This window comes from Entelurus aequoreus, linkage group LG13 (genome assembly GCF_033978785.1).
Source record: "Entelurus aequoreus isolate RoL-2023_Sb linkage group LG13, RoL_Eaeq_v1.1, whole genome shotgun sequence".
Lineage (NCBI taxonomy): Eukaryota > Metazoa > Chordata > Actinopteri > Syngnathiformes > Syngnathidae > Entelurus > Entelurus aequoreus.
The window spans coordinates 19,196,985-19,213,859 of NC_084743.1; the positions used below are offsets into that span (position 1 = coordinate 19,196,985).

Sequence of the window (16,875 nt, forward strand, 5' to 3'; positions counted from 1 at the left end):
TTGTTGTTTGAATACCGTTTGGTGTCAAATTTGACCGTTTTTTATTGATTTTTTGGCACACTACGCCCCCCCCCCCAGATAACCTCCCAGTGGTAAACCACTTATTTGTGCTCCTAGGTCCCCTGAACACAAAGAAACAAATTGTGAGTCAATCCAACCATCTTAGACCGAGTTATCGCAGTTTGAATACTGTTAGGCGGCCATCATTGAATGTGACCGAATTGTATTAATTGTATGGTGTTGTTGTTGTTGTTGTTTTTTGCCATTTAGATTGCACTTAGTCAGGCTTCTACCCTAAGACCAGCTATAGCTCTTAGGGTCATGGAAGCACGCAAACCCCCTGACCACGATAAGGTGGCAATCCTCCAGGGGGAAGTTTTTTATAACTTTTTTTTTTTTTCTTTTTTTTTTTCTTTTTTTTTTTTTTCAACAACAACAAATATCTGACCGTTGGCCATTTGGAGTGTCCATTTGAAAATAACAATATTCGTCTCACTCTCCAAGAAAGGGTCAAGCACAAACCCTCTGACCAGGATAAGGTGGCAATCCTCAATGGGGGAAGTTTTTTTATTACTCTTTATATTTTGTATTTTTTTTTGTTTTGTTTTGTTTTTTTTCAACAACAACAAATATCTGACCATTGGCCGGCCATTTGGAGTGTCCATATTTGAAGAAAAAAATAACAAGACAGTAGGCTATTTACCAAAAATATTGTCTTATTTCAAAAAAACTAAAATACTGTAAAAGTCTGCCACTCCTATTTTTTCACAGACTGCAAAAAGTAGCCTAGAGTCTACCTCTCTCAAGAAATGTAAAACAAATGAAAAATGGCAATATTCATCCCCCACTCTCCAAGAAAGGGTAAAGCACTACTGGGCACATGATCCACAACGGATGTGCTCCTTGCAGATGTATTTGCCACATCCCCCACATGTATTAGTTGTCTTGTTATCGTTCCTAGTGGAACAGATCTGGCACCTGCCTCGTTTTTGCCCTCTGGCCACTGGAGGATTGGAGGTGTGTGCCTCCCTCTGAACATCCTCCACTATCACCACAGCAGCCGCTGAGGCTCTTGGTAGGACAACTCTTCGTGCAATTTGGGGTTGCACCAGCGCGTACCCCAGCTGTTCCAGGAACAGCCTCCTCCGGTACAGCTTTTCGCTGTTCCAGCCTTCACTGATCTCCCTCCAAAGCACAAAAGCGTTGTAGGCACTCACATCGATGATGTTGAAGAATACAACAAGGGGCCATCGTGCAGTCATGCGTCGGCAGCTGTACGTGCCTGTGACTTTATCCAGGTTGTCAACACCACCCTTTGTGGCATTGTAGTCCAACACCATTTGTGGCTTCTTGTCCTCCCTGGTGCTGAGCTGGGCATCCTTGTGCATCGTACTCATGAGCACAACGTTCTTCCCTTTCTTGGGGCAATACGAAACAGCTGTGGCGTTCTCAGTGAAGGCAAACACTGAGGATGTAGCCTGTCTGTTCTTGATTGCAACAAGCTCAGAGGGAAGCTCTGGCTTGTTCTTGCGGACTGTCCCCAGCATGGTGACTTTCCGCTTTGCGAGTTCTTCACCAAGGGCATAGGAGGTGAAGAAGTTGTCGCACGTTATATTGTGCCCCTCCAGTCCCTCAGCCATGTCCAGGACAACCCTCATGCCCTGATTTTTTTCAGGTGCTTCCCCAGGGGCTTTGCCGGTGTAGACCTGCATATTCCAGGCATAGCTCGACTGGGCATCACATGCTGCCCATATTTTAATGCCGTATTTGGCTGGTTTACTCGGGATGTACTGTCTAAATGGACAGCGGCCACGAAACGCCACCAGACATTCATCCACAGTCACATGGGGGCCTGGGTTGTAAAGCAATGGCAGTTGCTGAACCCACTTGTCCCATACATCCCGGATAGCTGCCAGCTTGTCATGTTCTCTCCGGCCCTGTCTTTTCTCTCTGTCATCGAACCGTAGGACACGAGACATAATATGGAATTTCTTCAGAGACATGGTGGCTGGGAAGATGGCCCTTCCAGTCTCTTTATTCCACAGGCTTTCTGCTGCCTCGCCTTTGGACTTGTACACGCCCCCCAAAATGAGCAACCCGATGTATGCCTGCAAGTCAATTGCATCGATCGGCTTCCAACTGTCCCCAAACACACGACTCCCCTCTAAATTGGTCATCAAGAGTACATGGTTCTCAATTGATGGTGTCATGAGGAGCTCAAATGCAGATTTTATGTCTTGGACACGGCTAATCGCATATCGGGTTGGGCCTGGAACCATTTTGATGACATTACCAGCGCTAAGTCTACCCTGCCGTTGACGTGGGGCAGGGGACCACGACAACTTTCCATTTTTGGACAGGAAAATGTCTGCTGGTGTTCCAGTGTTGACAGGAACTTCAGCATCAAGGGTCTCATCCTCATCAGAGGACGATGCCCCATAATCAGGGTCTTCCACAACATTGTCTTCGATTTCAGACACATTTTCCTCTATGTCTACCTCTTCACTAAAAACCTGATCCAAAACCTCCTGGACAGAGAACGTCTTGTGGTTTGGCATCATCAAACTCAAAACAAGAGAGAGAGAGAGAGAGAGTATATCACAAACAGCAGCAGAGAAATGGTTTAGAAGGCAAACTCGAAACAAGAGAGAGAGAGAGAGTATATCACAAACAGCAGCAGAGAAATGGTTTAGAAGGCAAACTCGAAACAAGAGAGAGAGAGAGAGAGTATATCACAAACAGCAGCAGAGACAGCAGCAGAGAAATGGTTTAGAAGGCTGCTATGCGAGTGCTTTTATATGTTTGCTCCTCCCCCCTCCCCTCCTCCTGTTCTCACACGGCGCGGGAACGGAATGTTTGAACTGTTCCGACATCCCGCCATTCCGACAGAGTATAAATTATAAATTTATTTTCAAGACCATTTATCTCAGTGGTTTCTGCATCAATTACTAATAAAGATCTACTCACTGCTTTTTTCTGTGTTCAGGGGACTTAGGAGCACAAATAAATGGTTTCCTACTGGGATGTTCGAGGTAGAAAAACGCTAAAATGGCCACCAAACGCTACTCAAACCACACTAGTTCAGCATGTAATAGTCAGATAAACTCACAGTGATTGTTCCATTTCATTTCTTGTGTGACACTTATATGGAAAACTGAGTTTATATGTATTTGTACGTTCAGAAATTACGAAAATCACTTTTGGTCACATTCAAGACCAAGCCTAACAGTATTCAAACTGCAATAACTCGGTCTATGATGGTTGGATTGACTCACTATTTGTTTCTTTGTGTTCAGGGGACTTAGGAGCACACATAAGTAATTTCCCACTGGGGGGTATTTGGTGGGGGGGGGTGCAATGTGCCGAAATATCTATGGAAAACTGTCAAAATGGCTGCCAAACGATATTAAACCAACAATAATTCAGTGTATGATGGTCAGATCAACTCACAATTGAATTCTCTGTGTTCAGATCACTTGGGAGCACAAAAAAGTCAATTGGATCATGTGTCTCACTCTAACACACAAAGACTTATAGTGCTTTCCAATCCTGGGGTCTATATGACCCCTGAGGAACGATGGCGTGGTCAAAATGTGTACAGAGAAATGAGAAACAATCATGCAGTTGATTTTATATTTTTCTGTGTCTCCCTGATGGATTAGGAAAAGTCATGAAATATTAGGAAGAAAAACTAATGACAACCATCTTTTTAGAGACTCTCAAAATGCCTTGGGGTCACATTGACCCCAAGGACAATAGGAGGGTTAAGACGAGACTTAAAACACTCCACTGTGGAAGCAGTTTGAACATGGAGGGGCAGAGTGTTCCAGACCACAGAGAAGGCCCTGTCTCCCCTGGTTTTAAGTCTCGTCCTGGGCACCACGAGCTGGAGCTGGCTCTCGGACCTCAGAGCGAGCGCAGGAGTGTACATTTGGATGAGGTCCGAGATATACTGAGGTGCCAGTCCATGTAAAGCTTAAAAAACAAACAGCAAGGATTTAAAATCAATTCTAAAATGAACAAGGAGCCAGTGCAAACTCCGAAGAATTGGGGTTATATGCTGGCGTTTCCTGGCCCCTGTTAAAAGTCGTGCTGCCGCGTTCTGGACTAACTGCAACCGGGAGAGAGCTTTTTGGCTAATGCCAGCATAAAGTGCATTGCAGTAGTCCAGGCGACTTGAAATAAAAGCATGCACGACTTGTTCAAAAAGGTTAAAAGATAAAAATGGTTTTACCTTTGCTAAAAGACGAAGATGATAAAAAATCGATTTTAAAACGCCATTGACTTGTTTGTCAAGTTTAAAATCGCTGTCTATAGTGATGCCAAGGCTGGTGACTTTGGGACGCACATAATTTTGCAATGGTCCCAATTAAGTGAGGGTCGGACCAAAAACTGAAATTTCCGTTTTTCCTTCATTCATTATTAAAAAATTCTGGGCTAACCAAGCCTTGACATCACATAGACAGTTGAGTTGAGACAAGAACTGAAACACAAAACACAGGAAAACACCAAAAAACTCAAAATAAGTCACAGCATGATGTGACAGGTGGTGACAGTACACCTACTTTGAGACAAGAGCTATAGTGAAGCATGGGTGGTTAGGGTTTGAATTCATATCCAACACTTGCGAGAACGACTTTTTATTGTCAATATCGGCTGCGGAGTTTAATTTTTTTATGTTTTCTGCTCACGGTGTGCCTCTGGATTTTTTCGATAAAAAAATGTGCCTTGGCTCAGAAAAGGTTGAAAAACACTGATGTAGACCACATGGAAGTGTTTTCAATTTAGAAAAAAATAACAATTATATGACTCCTTAAATGCGCCATGTAATGCGTCTTATATATGAAAAAAGATCGAAAATAGACCATTCATCGGCTGTGCGCCTTATAATCCGGTGCGCCCTATGGTCCGGAAAATACGGTATATGTAAAATGGTGTTCAGGGTTTTGTCTTGAAGAAATTCCAGCCCTTTTTAACTTTTTAATTGAGGACCACTGAGGCCTTAACCAGCCAATCCAGGTAACAAATTCATCAAATCGAAGACAGACCATCATCAGTTGAAAATTTGGTCTGTTAATGTATTTATTTCTGAAAGCTAAGGCAAACCTACAATTGGATCTCACAGCTTTGAATGCAGCTTATTTCTGTCATCACTTTTATGTGCATCAGTGGATAGGGAGAGTGTCGGTGGAACACATTGGACGCACACATTTGTGGCAAAAAAACAAAACAACTGCTAATACTTGCACAGGAAACTCCAACAGTCTGGCACTAATGAGCGCTGCCGAAGTTAGTGTTTGGGGCAGAGAATGATGCCAAGTATCTCCCATGGGCAGTTTCCACGCATGGGAGAGTGTGTGTATGACCGCTTGCAACCTTGTTTTGCTCTTTTGTAGTGAGATAATGATGGGGACTCTTTATACTAACTGTTACTTTAAAGGCCTTGATCTAAATTAGAAGATGAATGAAGTTGACTAAGTAGGATACACACACACACACAAACACACAAGCATGTGCACTGACACAGGCGCACACACAGAAAAGTAGGCCGTGTCTACACAAACAAGGGTATGATGACCTTCCTTCTTACAGTAAAGTATGTCTTTTATCAACATGAAAATATGTTTTTGGTTGAAGATGGTTTTTACAATGCAATCTCAACATCTGTGTCTGGAGAGCAAAACCTTTATATTCAAGAGCAATTTCACGTCACGTTGCTGTAATTAGGGATGGTACCGTTCACATTTGATACCGTTACTCAACGGTACCAATTTTCGGTACTTTTGCGTGTGTTGATTAGCTAGCTTGACCACCACGCATATTTAATGGTCGGGACTTGACTTAACATAATGTCCTTTTTTGCTGCTTCAACAAAACTCAATCAACACAAAAAAAGGTAAAGTGAAATAACTTAGTTGTTAACTGTAGGTCAATTATGCTTGTCTTTCTCTCAGACAAGCAATCGGATCGTCATTTAGGGTAGAGATGCACACCTTCAATACATCCGATAATTCTGGTTTTGCTAACCGACCTTGAAGCTATTTTATTTGGTACATGGTGTAATGATAAGTGTGTCCAGTAGATGGCAGTCAAACATAAGAGATAGATAGATAGATAGTACTTTATTGATTCCTTCAGGAGAGTTCCCTCAGGAAAATTAAAAATACATGTAGACTGTAAAATGATGGCAATATGACTCAAGTAAACAACACCAACATTTTATATGTTCCATTGAAAGTATAGAACATTACACACGGCGCTCAAAAATCTATCAAAATGTTTTAGTACAACTTTGGTAAGCTATGAAGCCGCACCACTTGATGGATTGTACTGTGCTTCCACATATGAGTATTATTATGATGTGTATAAGGCAAGACATTATCTGGCGTTTTGTTTCACAATATTATGCAAAATCAATTGTTCTTACCTTCTGGTACCTGCTGATCTGTATTTTGGATCTGTATAAATTCTGAAAAATTGCACGCCTCCGCCTTTGTAGTCCGTGAGGACGCCATAGTCGATAAGCTTCTTCTTTTTCTCTATCTTCTTGTTACGGGACATTCATCCTCCGCTGTTGTCATTTCTAATATAAAGTAGTGTAAAGTTCTTACTTATATCTGTCAGTAAACTCGCCATGAAAGCGCTAAAACATACCGGTATAGTGAGTTTACATTATTCACCCAAGGAACTTTAGTTTTTAGAGAGTTCCGGTCGGACGGTTTTTCACGGGACACATTTGTTGTTTCCGGATGAGGAGATGCTGCTTCGTTATTGATTGAAGTAAAGTCTGAATGACATTCAAACAGTTAGCTCCATCTTTTGACACTTCTTCCACTCCCGTCCTTGCATGCTACATCGCTACAACAAAGATGACGGGGAGAAGACGCTGCCGAAGGCAAGCCACGTAAATAAGACCGCCCACAAAACGGCGCATCCTGAAGCGACTGTCAGAAAGTGGCTTGAAGATGATCTGTAAAACATCATCTATGCAACATTTTGACCAAAGAACCACCACAAGGAAGTGTTTTACATTTAGAAAAAAATCATAATAATATGACTCCTTTAATGCGCCCTATAATCCGGTGCGCCTTACATATGGAAAAAGATCGAAAATAGACCATTCATCAGCAGTGCGCCCTATGGTCCGGAAAATACGGTACACTTACACGTTTCCATACACACCGGCCCCCAGACACTTTTTTTTTCTCTGAATGTGGCCAGCGAGTCAAAATAATTGCAGTTTTAAATAGCTGTGCATTGACATGAGCACAATGCATGAAAGGTAAGTGGACTACCAGTACTATGCCAATTCTTTACATTACGCAATGGATTTCACACTCAGAGACGCAAGCATGCATCAGCTGACCTGTCGTTGAAAGCAGGTTTGACCTCAGGTTTCTCAACAGGGGGACTCGCTGCCTGTCAAGAAAGGACACACAAAAAAAACAATTCCAGTTAGTCTCAAATCTAACACACATTAGACATGAACACGTTTTAAAAACAAAATTGATGTCATGATCTGTGGTCTGGATCATGTTTTTGTTATTTTCTCTTAGTTTTAAGACTCCAATAGTTCCTGTTTTTGTACATCCTTGTTTGTTTTCTGTCATGAGCTGTGGTCTGGATCATGTTTTTGTTACATTCTGTCATAACGGGGGGGTCGAAGCTTACTGCAAGGTTTGTTCTCCCGGGAAGCAATCAGACTATTCCGGACAACACGTGAAGGTAAGAACATATTTAATTATCTTCTCTCAAAAAGGTACAAAAAACGGAAAACAAGGCTGATCTCACTTGGAGTTCAAGTAAACAACTAGCATATAAGCTATGGCATAACAAGAAACAAACATGAAACTGTGGCATGAACAGAGCATGAAACTCTGGCATGAAAAGAGCAATGACGCCAGGACGACTAACTGGCAAAGACAGGCTTAAATAATAGTCTCTTGATTAGAGCAGGTGCGTGTCCCGAACACATGAGGCAGGTGAAACTAATCAGACGCCATGGAAATTAAAACAAACAAGGATGTACAAAAACAGGAACTATTGAAGTCTTAAATCTAACAGAAAATAACAAAAACCTGATCCAGACCACAGATCATGAAAATAGATTGGATTTAGAAAATAAAATCTCAAATAATGTACATTTGTCTTTTCTTGTAGGGTATCCCACTTCATGCCATGTGTAAAAAGGCGTTAACTACTGTATATAGGAAAATATAAGTTAGTGCGACCTCGGAATGTTACTGCTATGAATTTGAGACTGCTTCATTCTTTTACCTTCCAATATAAATTCTCATTATCCCATACTTTACTACCTTTTACATATTATATTTTATTACTTCAGTGTTGCGGTTTGTTAGTTTTTTTATTTTCAACTTGATGGAAGAGACTGGAAGCAGAGGGGCAAAGAGCACTCAAACACACTTTAAGGCTTTGAGAAGGGAATAGAGCAGCCTCTACTGTCCACCGCCATCATTGTTTCTCTGACCAGTGGCCTCAAGTCTTTAGCTTGCTCACGCACAAAAACCTGGTTTGCACCTCTTTTCACGGTAAACATGAGCTGTATCAAGTGTGAAAGAGTGTGGACGCTTTGGCGACACACCAAAGTGGTCGTTTGGGCTGTGCCAACATTTGATTTCAACAACGTAGGACAAAAAAGTAACTTTTTCACCAATGCATTTAATGCTTCATATTTATAATTGTCCATTATTTTTATGTAGGTGATTATTTTGCCACCTAATGCTGTCACAATGTGTTCCTGTGACTCCAGCACAGCCGACGACAGCACAAATGGCACCAGTGTCATTGTCACATGGCGACAACTGAAAGTCATTTCCTGTGTTGTAATAATAAATTGAGTAGTCAAACAAGAGTCATAGTCTTTTGTATCTTTTTTTTCTATGTTGGCATGTTTACATTTGAAAGATTGCAAACCAATTATTAGATAATTATGGGCCTGCTGCAATGCGAGCGCCCATATTATTATTGCTCATACTTCAGTTTGTTATTATTGTTCTATCTTATTCTGCCGCGAATAATAAGAGACGACCTGAAATTTTCCAAGCCTTTGGCTTGGTGCAACAAAGACAGCTTTCATCAGTTCACTGGGAATTCAGGGAAAGGAAAGTTTTTTTGATAATTTACATACAATTTTTCTGACATTGGTAAACTAAATTGGGAACATTTTGTGTTACTATGGCAATGCTATTCACGAATTTAAAAAAAAAATAGGCCAATTGAATGGGTACATTAATTATAATGGACGATTGCTCTGAGACAAACGCCAAAAAGACAAGATTAAATGTTAGCATTAAAGTGCTAACTTTTTCAGCTAATTTTGCAACCGTTTAACCTGGAGTCATATAACTTGGTATGTGACAGCTGTTAACTGTTAGTGTGCTAATGTTAGCATGCTAGCACGCTAACTTAAGAATGCTAACTTTTTCATCTAATTTTACACTTTTTTTCTCTATTTCCGCAGCTATACACCTTACAGCCGTGTTACTTGAAATGTGAGACATGCTAACTGTTAGCATGCGATTGTTAGCACACATGCTAAATTTTAGCATTTTAATATATGCATGCTAACGTTTTAGGCTAGCTCTGTAGCTCTTTTTGTACAGCATAGTTACACCTAAAACTCACAGATTCGGACACTCGGCAGCATCTTCAAAGCACGGCGGCTTCCGGCGACCCCCGGCCAGAAGTCCAGGGCACAGATAGCAGGCTCATCAAAATTTTCGTGGGAATTTTCTAGTTTTTACAAGAAACTCTAACCAAAACAATATTTGGCAACAAATGAATACAAACATTGCAAAAATACGATATTGCCGGTCTTGTCTTTTTTACGATTTTGTTTCTTTTTTTTTCCGGTTTAGCCTCTTTTTTTCTGGTTTCAAATTAATGCCAGTGACAAAAAGTTGTTTCCCGAGAGTAGTTTTACTAGACTACCATGAATTGATTAACGTGGACCCCGACTTAAACAAGTTGAAAAACTTATTCGGGTGTTTCCATTTAGTGGTCAATTGTACGGAATATGTACTGTACTGTGCAATCTACTAAAAAAAGTTTTAATCAATCAATCAAAAAACTTGGTTGGGCTTGCAGGTAAAATACCGTAGAAGAAGAAAAAACATTGTACAAAAAGTTGTATTGGCACCAAAACAAGTTTTGGCAACAAATAAATACAAACATTGCAAAAATACAATATTTTCGGTCAAATTTTTTGTATCAAAACATGTTTTCATGCCATAATTATTATTTTTGTACAATTTTTTTGTTTTGTGGTGTTTTACAGGATCTTGTTTAGAAAAAAAAAATGTCCACATTTGCGTCTCTTTTTTACAATTTTGTTTCTTTTTTTTCCCGGGCTAGCCTCTTTTTTTCTGGTTTCAAATAAATGCCAGTGACAAAAAGTTTTTCCCGAGAGCAGTTTTACTAGACTTGGTTGGGCTTGCAGCTAAAATACTGTAGAAGAAGAAAACACATTGTACAAAAAGTTGTATTGGCACCAAAACAAGTTTTGGCAACAAATAAATACAAACATTGCAAAAATACAATATTTTTGGTCAAATTTTTTGTATCAAAACATGTTTTCATGCCATGATTATTATTTTTGTACACTTTTTTTTGTGTTTTACAGGTTTTTGTTTTCAATTTTTTCCCCCCCCACATGCGCTTCTCTTTTCTATGTTTTTGTTTATTTATTTTTTCGCTTTAGCTTCTTTTTTTCTGGTTTCAAATTAATGCCAGCAAGTTTTTCCCCATAGCAGCTTTACTAGACTTGGTTGGGATTGCAGAAGAAGATTTTTTCATATTCAAAAATATGATTATTGGCATTGAAAATATATTTTAGTACAAAAAAAATAAAAATATCCACCAAAAATATTTAATTTTTTCTATGTTTATATTTTTTTTGTTGCCAAACTTGTTTTGGTGCCAATACAACGTTTTCGACAATGTATTTTTTGTCCATACCAAATCTTATTGGCAGTGTTTTGGCTCCATACTATTCCAGGGTGATTGTGATGTAACAAATAAATGTGCTTGGATTTGTTACACGATGATCTATAGCACATGTCAGTGTTGGTTAGAGATAAAACAAAGTAAGCGCAAGACAGAAAAGTAGCCAACAGAGAATTTAACATGATAAAACAAGATAGGAGATGCAAAAATGTAGGCGCAAGGAGACAAGGTAAGTGGCAGTGATTGCAGACACTACATATGCTTGGGCTTTTGGAGACTTGAAGAACAACTGATATCAACATATTATCTTAATTACTGTCAGAGTGGCAGGTAACATTAATTATACTCACTCCTTCCTCAGAAAAGCAACCCTTGTTATACAGCATTAATTGGAAAGTCTATCAGTGCATAATTGTATGTCTAATCTAATAGAGGAATGCTCTTCTGAATTACAAAGGCCAATAACATTGTGTGCTACCAAAAGTGGCTTGTGAAATGTCAATGAATACATGATTAATTTACACCCCACATATTTGATGCACAACACGCAAACAACTTTAGAAACTCAAGTATTCAAACAATCATAAGTCTGTGGCTGTTTACATATTTCAAGCAATCATGTAGCAACAATCTTGTTGTCTATAACAAATTGTTGTTAACAGCATCATTTAATTACAATTACATGTACTGTATAATATTAAGTCGCACCCACTAAATAAAAAAATATGTATGTATATATTTCCATATATTAATCGCACTGGACTATAAGCCATAGATATATATGTTGTGAAATGAGTTATTTACACATAAATATTTTGTAAATGTTTATTTACATACCTTAATTGCCTGTAACACGGCAGTAAAACGGCTGATCAAACAAAACAGAAGTCATCATTATGGACCCACTAGCTGCAGAAGATAGCTCACCAATCAGCTAAACAGACTCAATAACTCCACGGTGACATTTTGATGAATTTACTGAGAAATTTGTGAAATTGGAACAATAAAATAATTCCGTTGTAACTTAATAATACTACTTGTAGACGTGTTAGCATATTAGCTCATAGTAAAAACAACACTAGCTTTATTTCATTAAGATAGCATGTACAAATATGCATGGAAACACTCCTACAGACATCACACACGGGACAGTTTAGTAAGTAAAAGTTGTTTAGTTATATTGTAAAACTTACAAACGTTGTTAGTAGTGATGAATTAAGAATTATTTCAAGCAGAAACACTGGACGGTTTTACGTCCGGTTCAAGGCATTAAAACAGGAAGTACATTTTCAATCCGCAACAGCTGCAGTGAGCGAACTCGTCCAAAAGATGGCACTATAGCACAAACAATAACACACCATTTTAGTGTGTCTGCTATTAAACACAAAACATTATGGCCGTTAGCGAAGAAAAATCCGTAAATTAGCCGCACCGTTTTATAAGATGCAGGGTCCAAAGCGTAGTAAAAAAGTAGCGGCCTACAGTCCGGAATTTACGGTAAGTCTTTGTAGAATTCAAGGTACATAACCTGTATTGCTAATTCCATACTGTGAAGTTTTATTCACATATATATATTTTTTTTTTTGGGGGGGGTGGGGGGGGGGGTTAATTAACACAGTGAGGGTAATTTGCTTGTTTTTTGCTATGCTAACTAACTAGGCCTGTGTGTGGCCGCATCATTCTATATACTGGTAGCAAAGTGGGTATTGGTATCGGATTGATACTTAATGTCAGAATAATTGTATCTAAGTTATCACAAAACTTTGTGTTAAATACTCCCGGCGAGAGGACAAAAGCTGTCTTTGATCCTACCAAGCAAAAGGCTTGTAAAACTCTACTGTGTAGGATGGGGAGCGACATGAGGGTGTCGGTTTCTTTGATGTATTGTAATCCACAGGAATATTTTGTCTTTACCCGAGATCTACAAAGTGGAGAGGAGGCAGGCACCTTTTCTTTTAACTGTTTTGTAACCAAAGGCGATGGCTGTTTATGACCCCCCTCCCTTAGAAACAGCTGTTGCCATGTAATCAGGGAAAGTCCAAATAAAAGAGGAGGCGTACAATCTTTCGTCAGAGCGTAGTGAGACACTGTACAAGGGTACAGGTGTACGCGCTCTCCTCATTGAGCCACATTTAATTATGTCTCTGTTTGATTCCTTGCTTCTTGTCTTTGTTTAATAGATGTCATCAGTGTTTGAACCTGACACTTAAATTGCTTGCTTTTAATCAGAGTTCATGCAAGTGCAGCAGTTCCCCATGTCTGTCAGTGCGTCCCTCACTCGCTTCACTAAATAATCATGACATTTCAAGTTAAATAGCAGCATCAAATCTGCAATACTGGCCTTGTATTTACTTGGAACTGGATCAAGACCAAAATTCCCAGTATCGCCCACCCTTAGTGTGTGTGCGTGCAGGCACACATACAGAGACAGACTTTTTTTTTAGAAACTGCATTAACAGGGAAAAAAGAAAACAAAAAGCAAAAAACAAAAAAAAAAAAGAGAAAGAAAAGTGCTTTCTTCCTGCTGTTGCTGTCACCAAAAGGTCAGGTGGCATTTTGAACAATTACACAGAGCCACTACCTTCATATGGCAGGACAATTGGACAATTGACTGTATGTGTCGGAGTGAGACGTACATACGGATACAAAAATCGTAAAGACACAAAGAAAACCACATTGCTAATAAAGGGAAATGATCAATGAGAATACAGTGATTGATTTCCAAACACCTATGTGTGCGACCTTTTCGGATTACAAACTTTTATATTGCGCCAAATATTTGATATTTATTTATTAGATATGGACATAACAGTTGCATTGGACAAACCAGATGCACTGCCTTATGTGAATTGTTGGCGCCAAGAAGTTTCAAAATGGGGTCCCAGGGACTGTCACAAAGTGGTGGTGACGAACCCCGAGATGCAGAGACGGCAGGCTTGGTGCAGGAAAACATAATTTAAGTCAAAATAAAGGTAAAACACAAACCAGGAACTAGGAGACAGGAAACAGGATACCAGGAAAACAGGAAACGATGAACTAGAAGACAGCTCACAGCATACACGCTCGTGTGTGCGGGAAGTGATGTCATCAAAATGGCCGCGGTCTAGGGCTTTTAGCGTGATGCAAAATTAGGGATGTGTGCCGATAAATGCGTTAAAATGTAATATCGGAAATTATCGGTATCGTTTTTTTTATTATTTTTATCGGTTTTTTTCTTCTTTTTTTTTTTTAATTAAATCAACATAAAAAACACAAGATACACTTACAATTAGTGCACCAACCCAAAAAACCTCCCTCCCCCCATTTCTTTCTGTTATCAATATTCTGGTTCCTACATTATATATCAATATATATCAATACAGTCTGCAAGGGATACAGTCCGTAAGCACACATGATTGTGCGTGCTGCTGGTCCACTAATAGTACTAACCTTTAACAGTTAATTTTACTCATTTTCATTAATTACTAGTTTCTATGTAACTGTTTTTATATTGTTTTACTTTCTTTTTTATTCAAAAAAATTTTTTTGATTTAGTTATCTTATTTTATTATTTTTTTTTAAAAGTACCTTATCTTCACCATACATGGTTGTCCAAATTAGGCATAATAATGTGTTAATTCCACGACTGCATATATCGGTTGATATCGGTATCGGTTGCATCCCGGCAAGAAATCTGCGTTCAAAGAACTCCGGCTTATTAGTGATTCCCAGAGCCCAAAAAAAGTCTGCGGGCTATAGAGCGTTTTCTATTCGGGCTCCAATACTATGGAATGCCCTCCCGGTAAAAGTTAGAGATGCTACCTCAGTAGAAGCATTTAAGTCTCATCTTAAAACTCATTTGTATACTCTAGCCTTTAAATAGACTCCCTTTTTAGACCAGTTGATCTGCCGTTTCTTTTCTTTTCTTTTATACTCTGCTCCGGGGTGGACCGCTAGCCTGTCCATCAGATGGGGACATCTCTACGCTGCTGACCCGTCTCCGCTCGGGATGGTTCCCGCTGGCCCCACCATGGACTGGACTTTCGCTGATGTGTTGGACTTTCACAATATTATGTCAGACCCACTCGACACCGAAGATGTCGTTGTGGCTTGTACAGCCCTTTGAGACACTTGTGATTTAGGGCTATATAAATAAACATTGATTGATTGATTGATTGATATCGGTATCGGTAATTAAAGAGTTGGACAATATCGGAATATCGGATATCGGCAAAAAGCCATTATCGGACATCCCTACGCAAAATGAATAAATGAACGGGGCATTCCTACGCCGAGACGTTGTTTGCACACAGAGGCACGGAACGTCTGAAACTTTGGCAAAAATTAGAGCAAAATGAATCATGTTTACATTGTTTCTTATGGAGAACTCTGCTTCAGCATACACACTTTTCAGTTTACGAACCATGTTCAAGAACCAATTAAGTTCGTAAATCATGAACTGATAAATCAGTGCCCATAAATGTATTGTCAGATTTAAAACCAGTCCCCAAAGAGTTACAAATTGATGGCAGTGGACCTTTCTGCTCCTGTTAACTCACGGTTGTAACAGTGGTATTTTGGGAACAATAAACCTCGAGTAAAGATGCGACATCTCTAAATAATGCCATCATGTGATTGACAATTTAAAAGAGCCCAGAGACACATGTTTATACGGCTCCCCGGGGAGATTTTGGCAGCTAAGCAAGAATTGGCACAGGCAGTCCACCAACATCCCTGAGCTGAAGCTGTTCTGTAAGAAAGGATAAGCCAAAATCCATCCAAGTCGATGTGCAAGCCAGGCATCCTACTCTCTTTTAGCGCTCTCTTTCACGGGCATCAAGGTTATTGTGCCTCACAGCACATTTGAGTGACCCCTTGTGATGGACAAATCTATTTCTCTACATAACCACCTGCACAAAACTCAGCATTAAAAAATACAGTGCATTGTGTAATGTAGGCTTATGGCTGCAAGAATAACAAGCATGGCATGATGGTTGATGTACAGGAGCTTGTGAAGCTTTTTAATTACAGTAGAAACTATTAAGGGATAATAACTAGAGATGTTCGATAATGGCTTTTTTGCCGATATCCGACATTCCGATATTGTCCAACTCTTAATTACAGATTCCGATATCAACCGATACCGTTATATACAGTCGTGGAATTAACACATTATTATGCCTAATTTTGTTGTGATGCCCCGCTGGATGCATTAAACAATGTAACAAGGTTTTCCAAAATAAATCAACTCAAGTTATGGAAAAAAATGCCAACATGGCACTGCCAAATTTATTATTGAAGTCACAAAGCGCATTCTTTTTTTTAACATGCCTCAAAACAGCAGCTTTGGTACATGCTTTCCCTGAGAGAGCATGAGGAGGTTGAGGTGGGCGGGGTCCCGGAAGAGTTAGTGCCGCAAGGGGTTCTGGGTATTTGTTATGTTGTGTTTATGTTGTGTTACGGTGCGGATGTTCTCCCGAAATGTGTTTGTCATTCTAGTTTGGTGTGGGTTCACAGTGCGGCGCATATTTGTAACAGTGTTAAAGTTGTTTATACGGTTACCCTCAGTGTGACCTGTATGGCCGTTGACCAAGTATGCTTGCATTCACTTGTGTGTGTGTGAAAAGCCGTAGATATTATGTGATTGGGCCAGCACGCAAAGGCAGTGCCTTTAAGGTTTATTGCCGCTCTGTGTTTCTCCCTACGTTCGTGTACACAGCTGCGTTTTAAAAAGTCATAAATTTTACTTTTTGAAACCGATGCCGATAATTTCCGATATTACATTTTAAAGCATTTATCGATAATATCAGCAGTCCGATATTATCAGACATCTCTAATAATAATAATACTAGTAAAAACAAACTAGAATGTTCTTTAGAGCAGTGGTCCCCAACCACAGGACCGATTGGTACTGGGCCGCACAAGAAATTT

At 39.6% G+C, this 16,875-nt stretch overlaps 1 protein-coding gene across 2 annotated transcripts in view; it reads right to left on the bottom strand.

Annotated features, from left to right (window-relative positions):
- The window catches only part of pard3bb (par-3 family cell polarity regulator beta b), a 422,709-nt gene that overhangs the window by 354,857 nt on the left and 50,977 nt on the right, over positions 1–16,875 (bottom strand). For both annotated transcript variants that reach the window (XM_062067536.1, XM_062067535.1), the window contains exon 6: positions 7,367–7,419. In XM_062067536.1, coding sequence (XP_061923520.1) covers positions 7,367–7,419 — 53 coding nt within the window. The remainder of the gene's footprint in view (positions 1–7,366; positions 7,420–16,875) is intronic.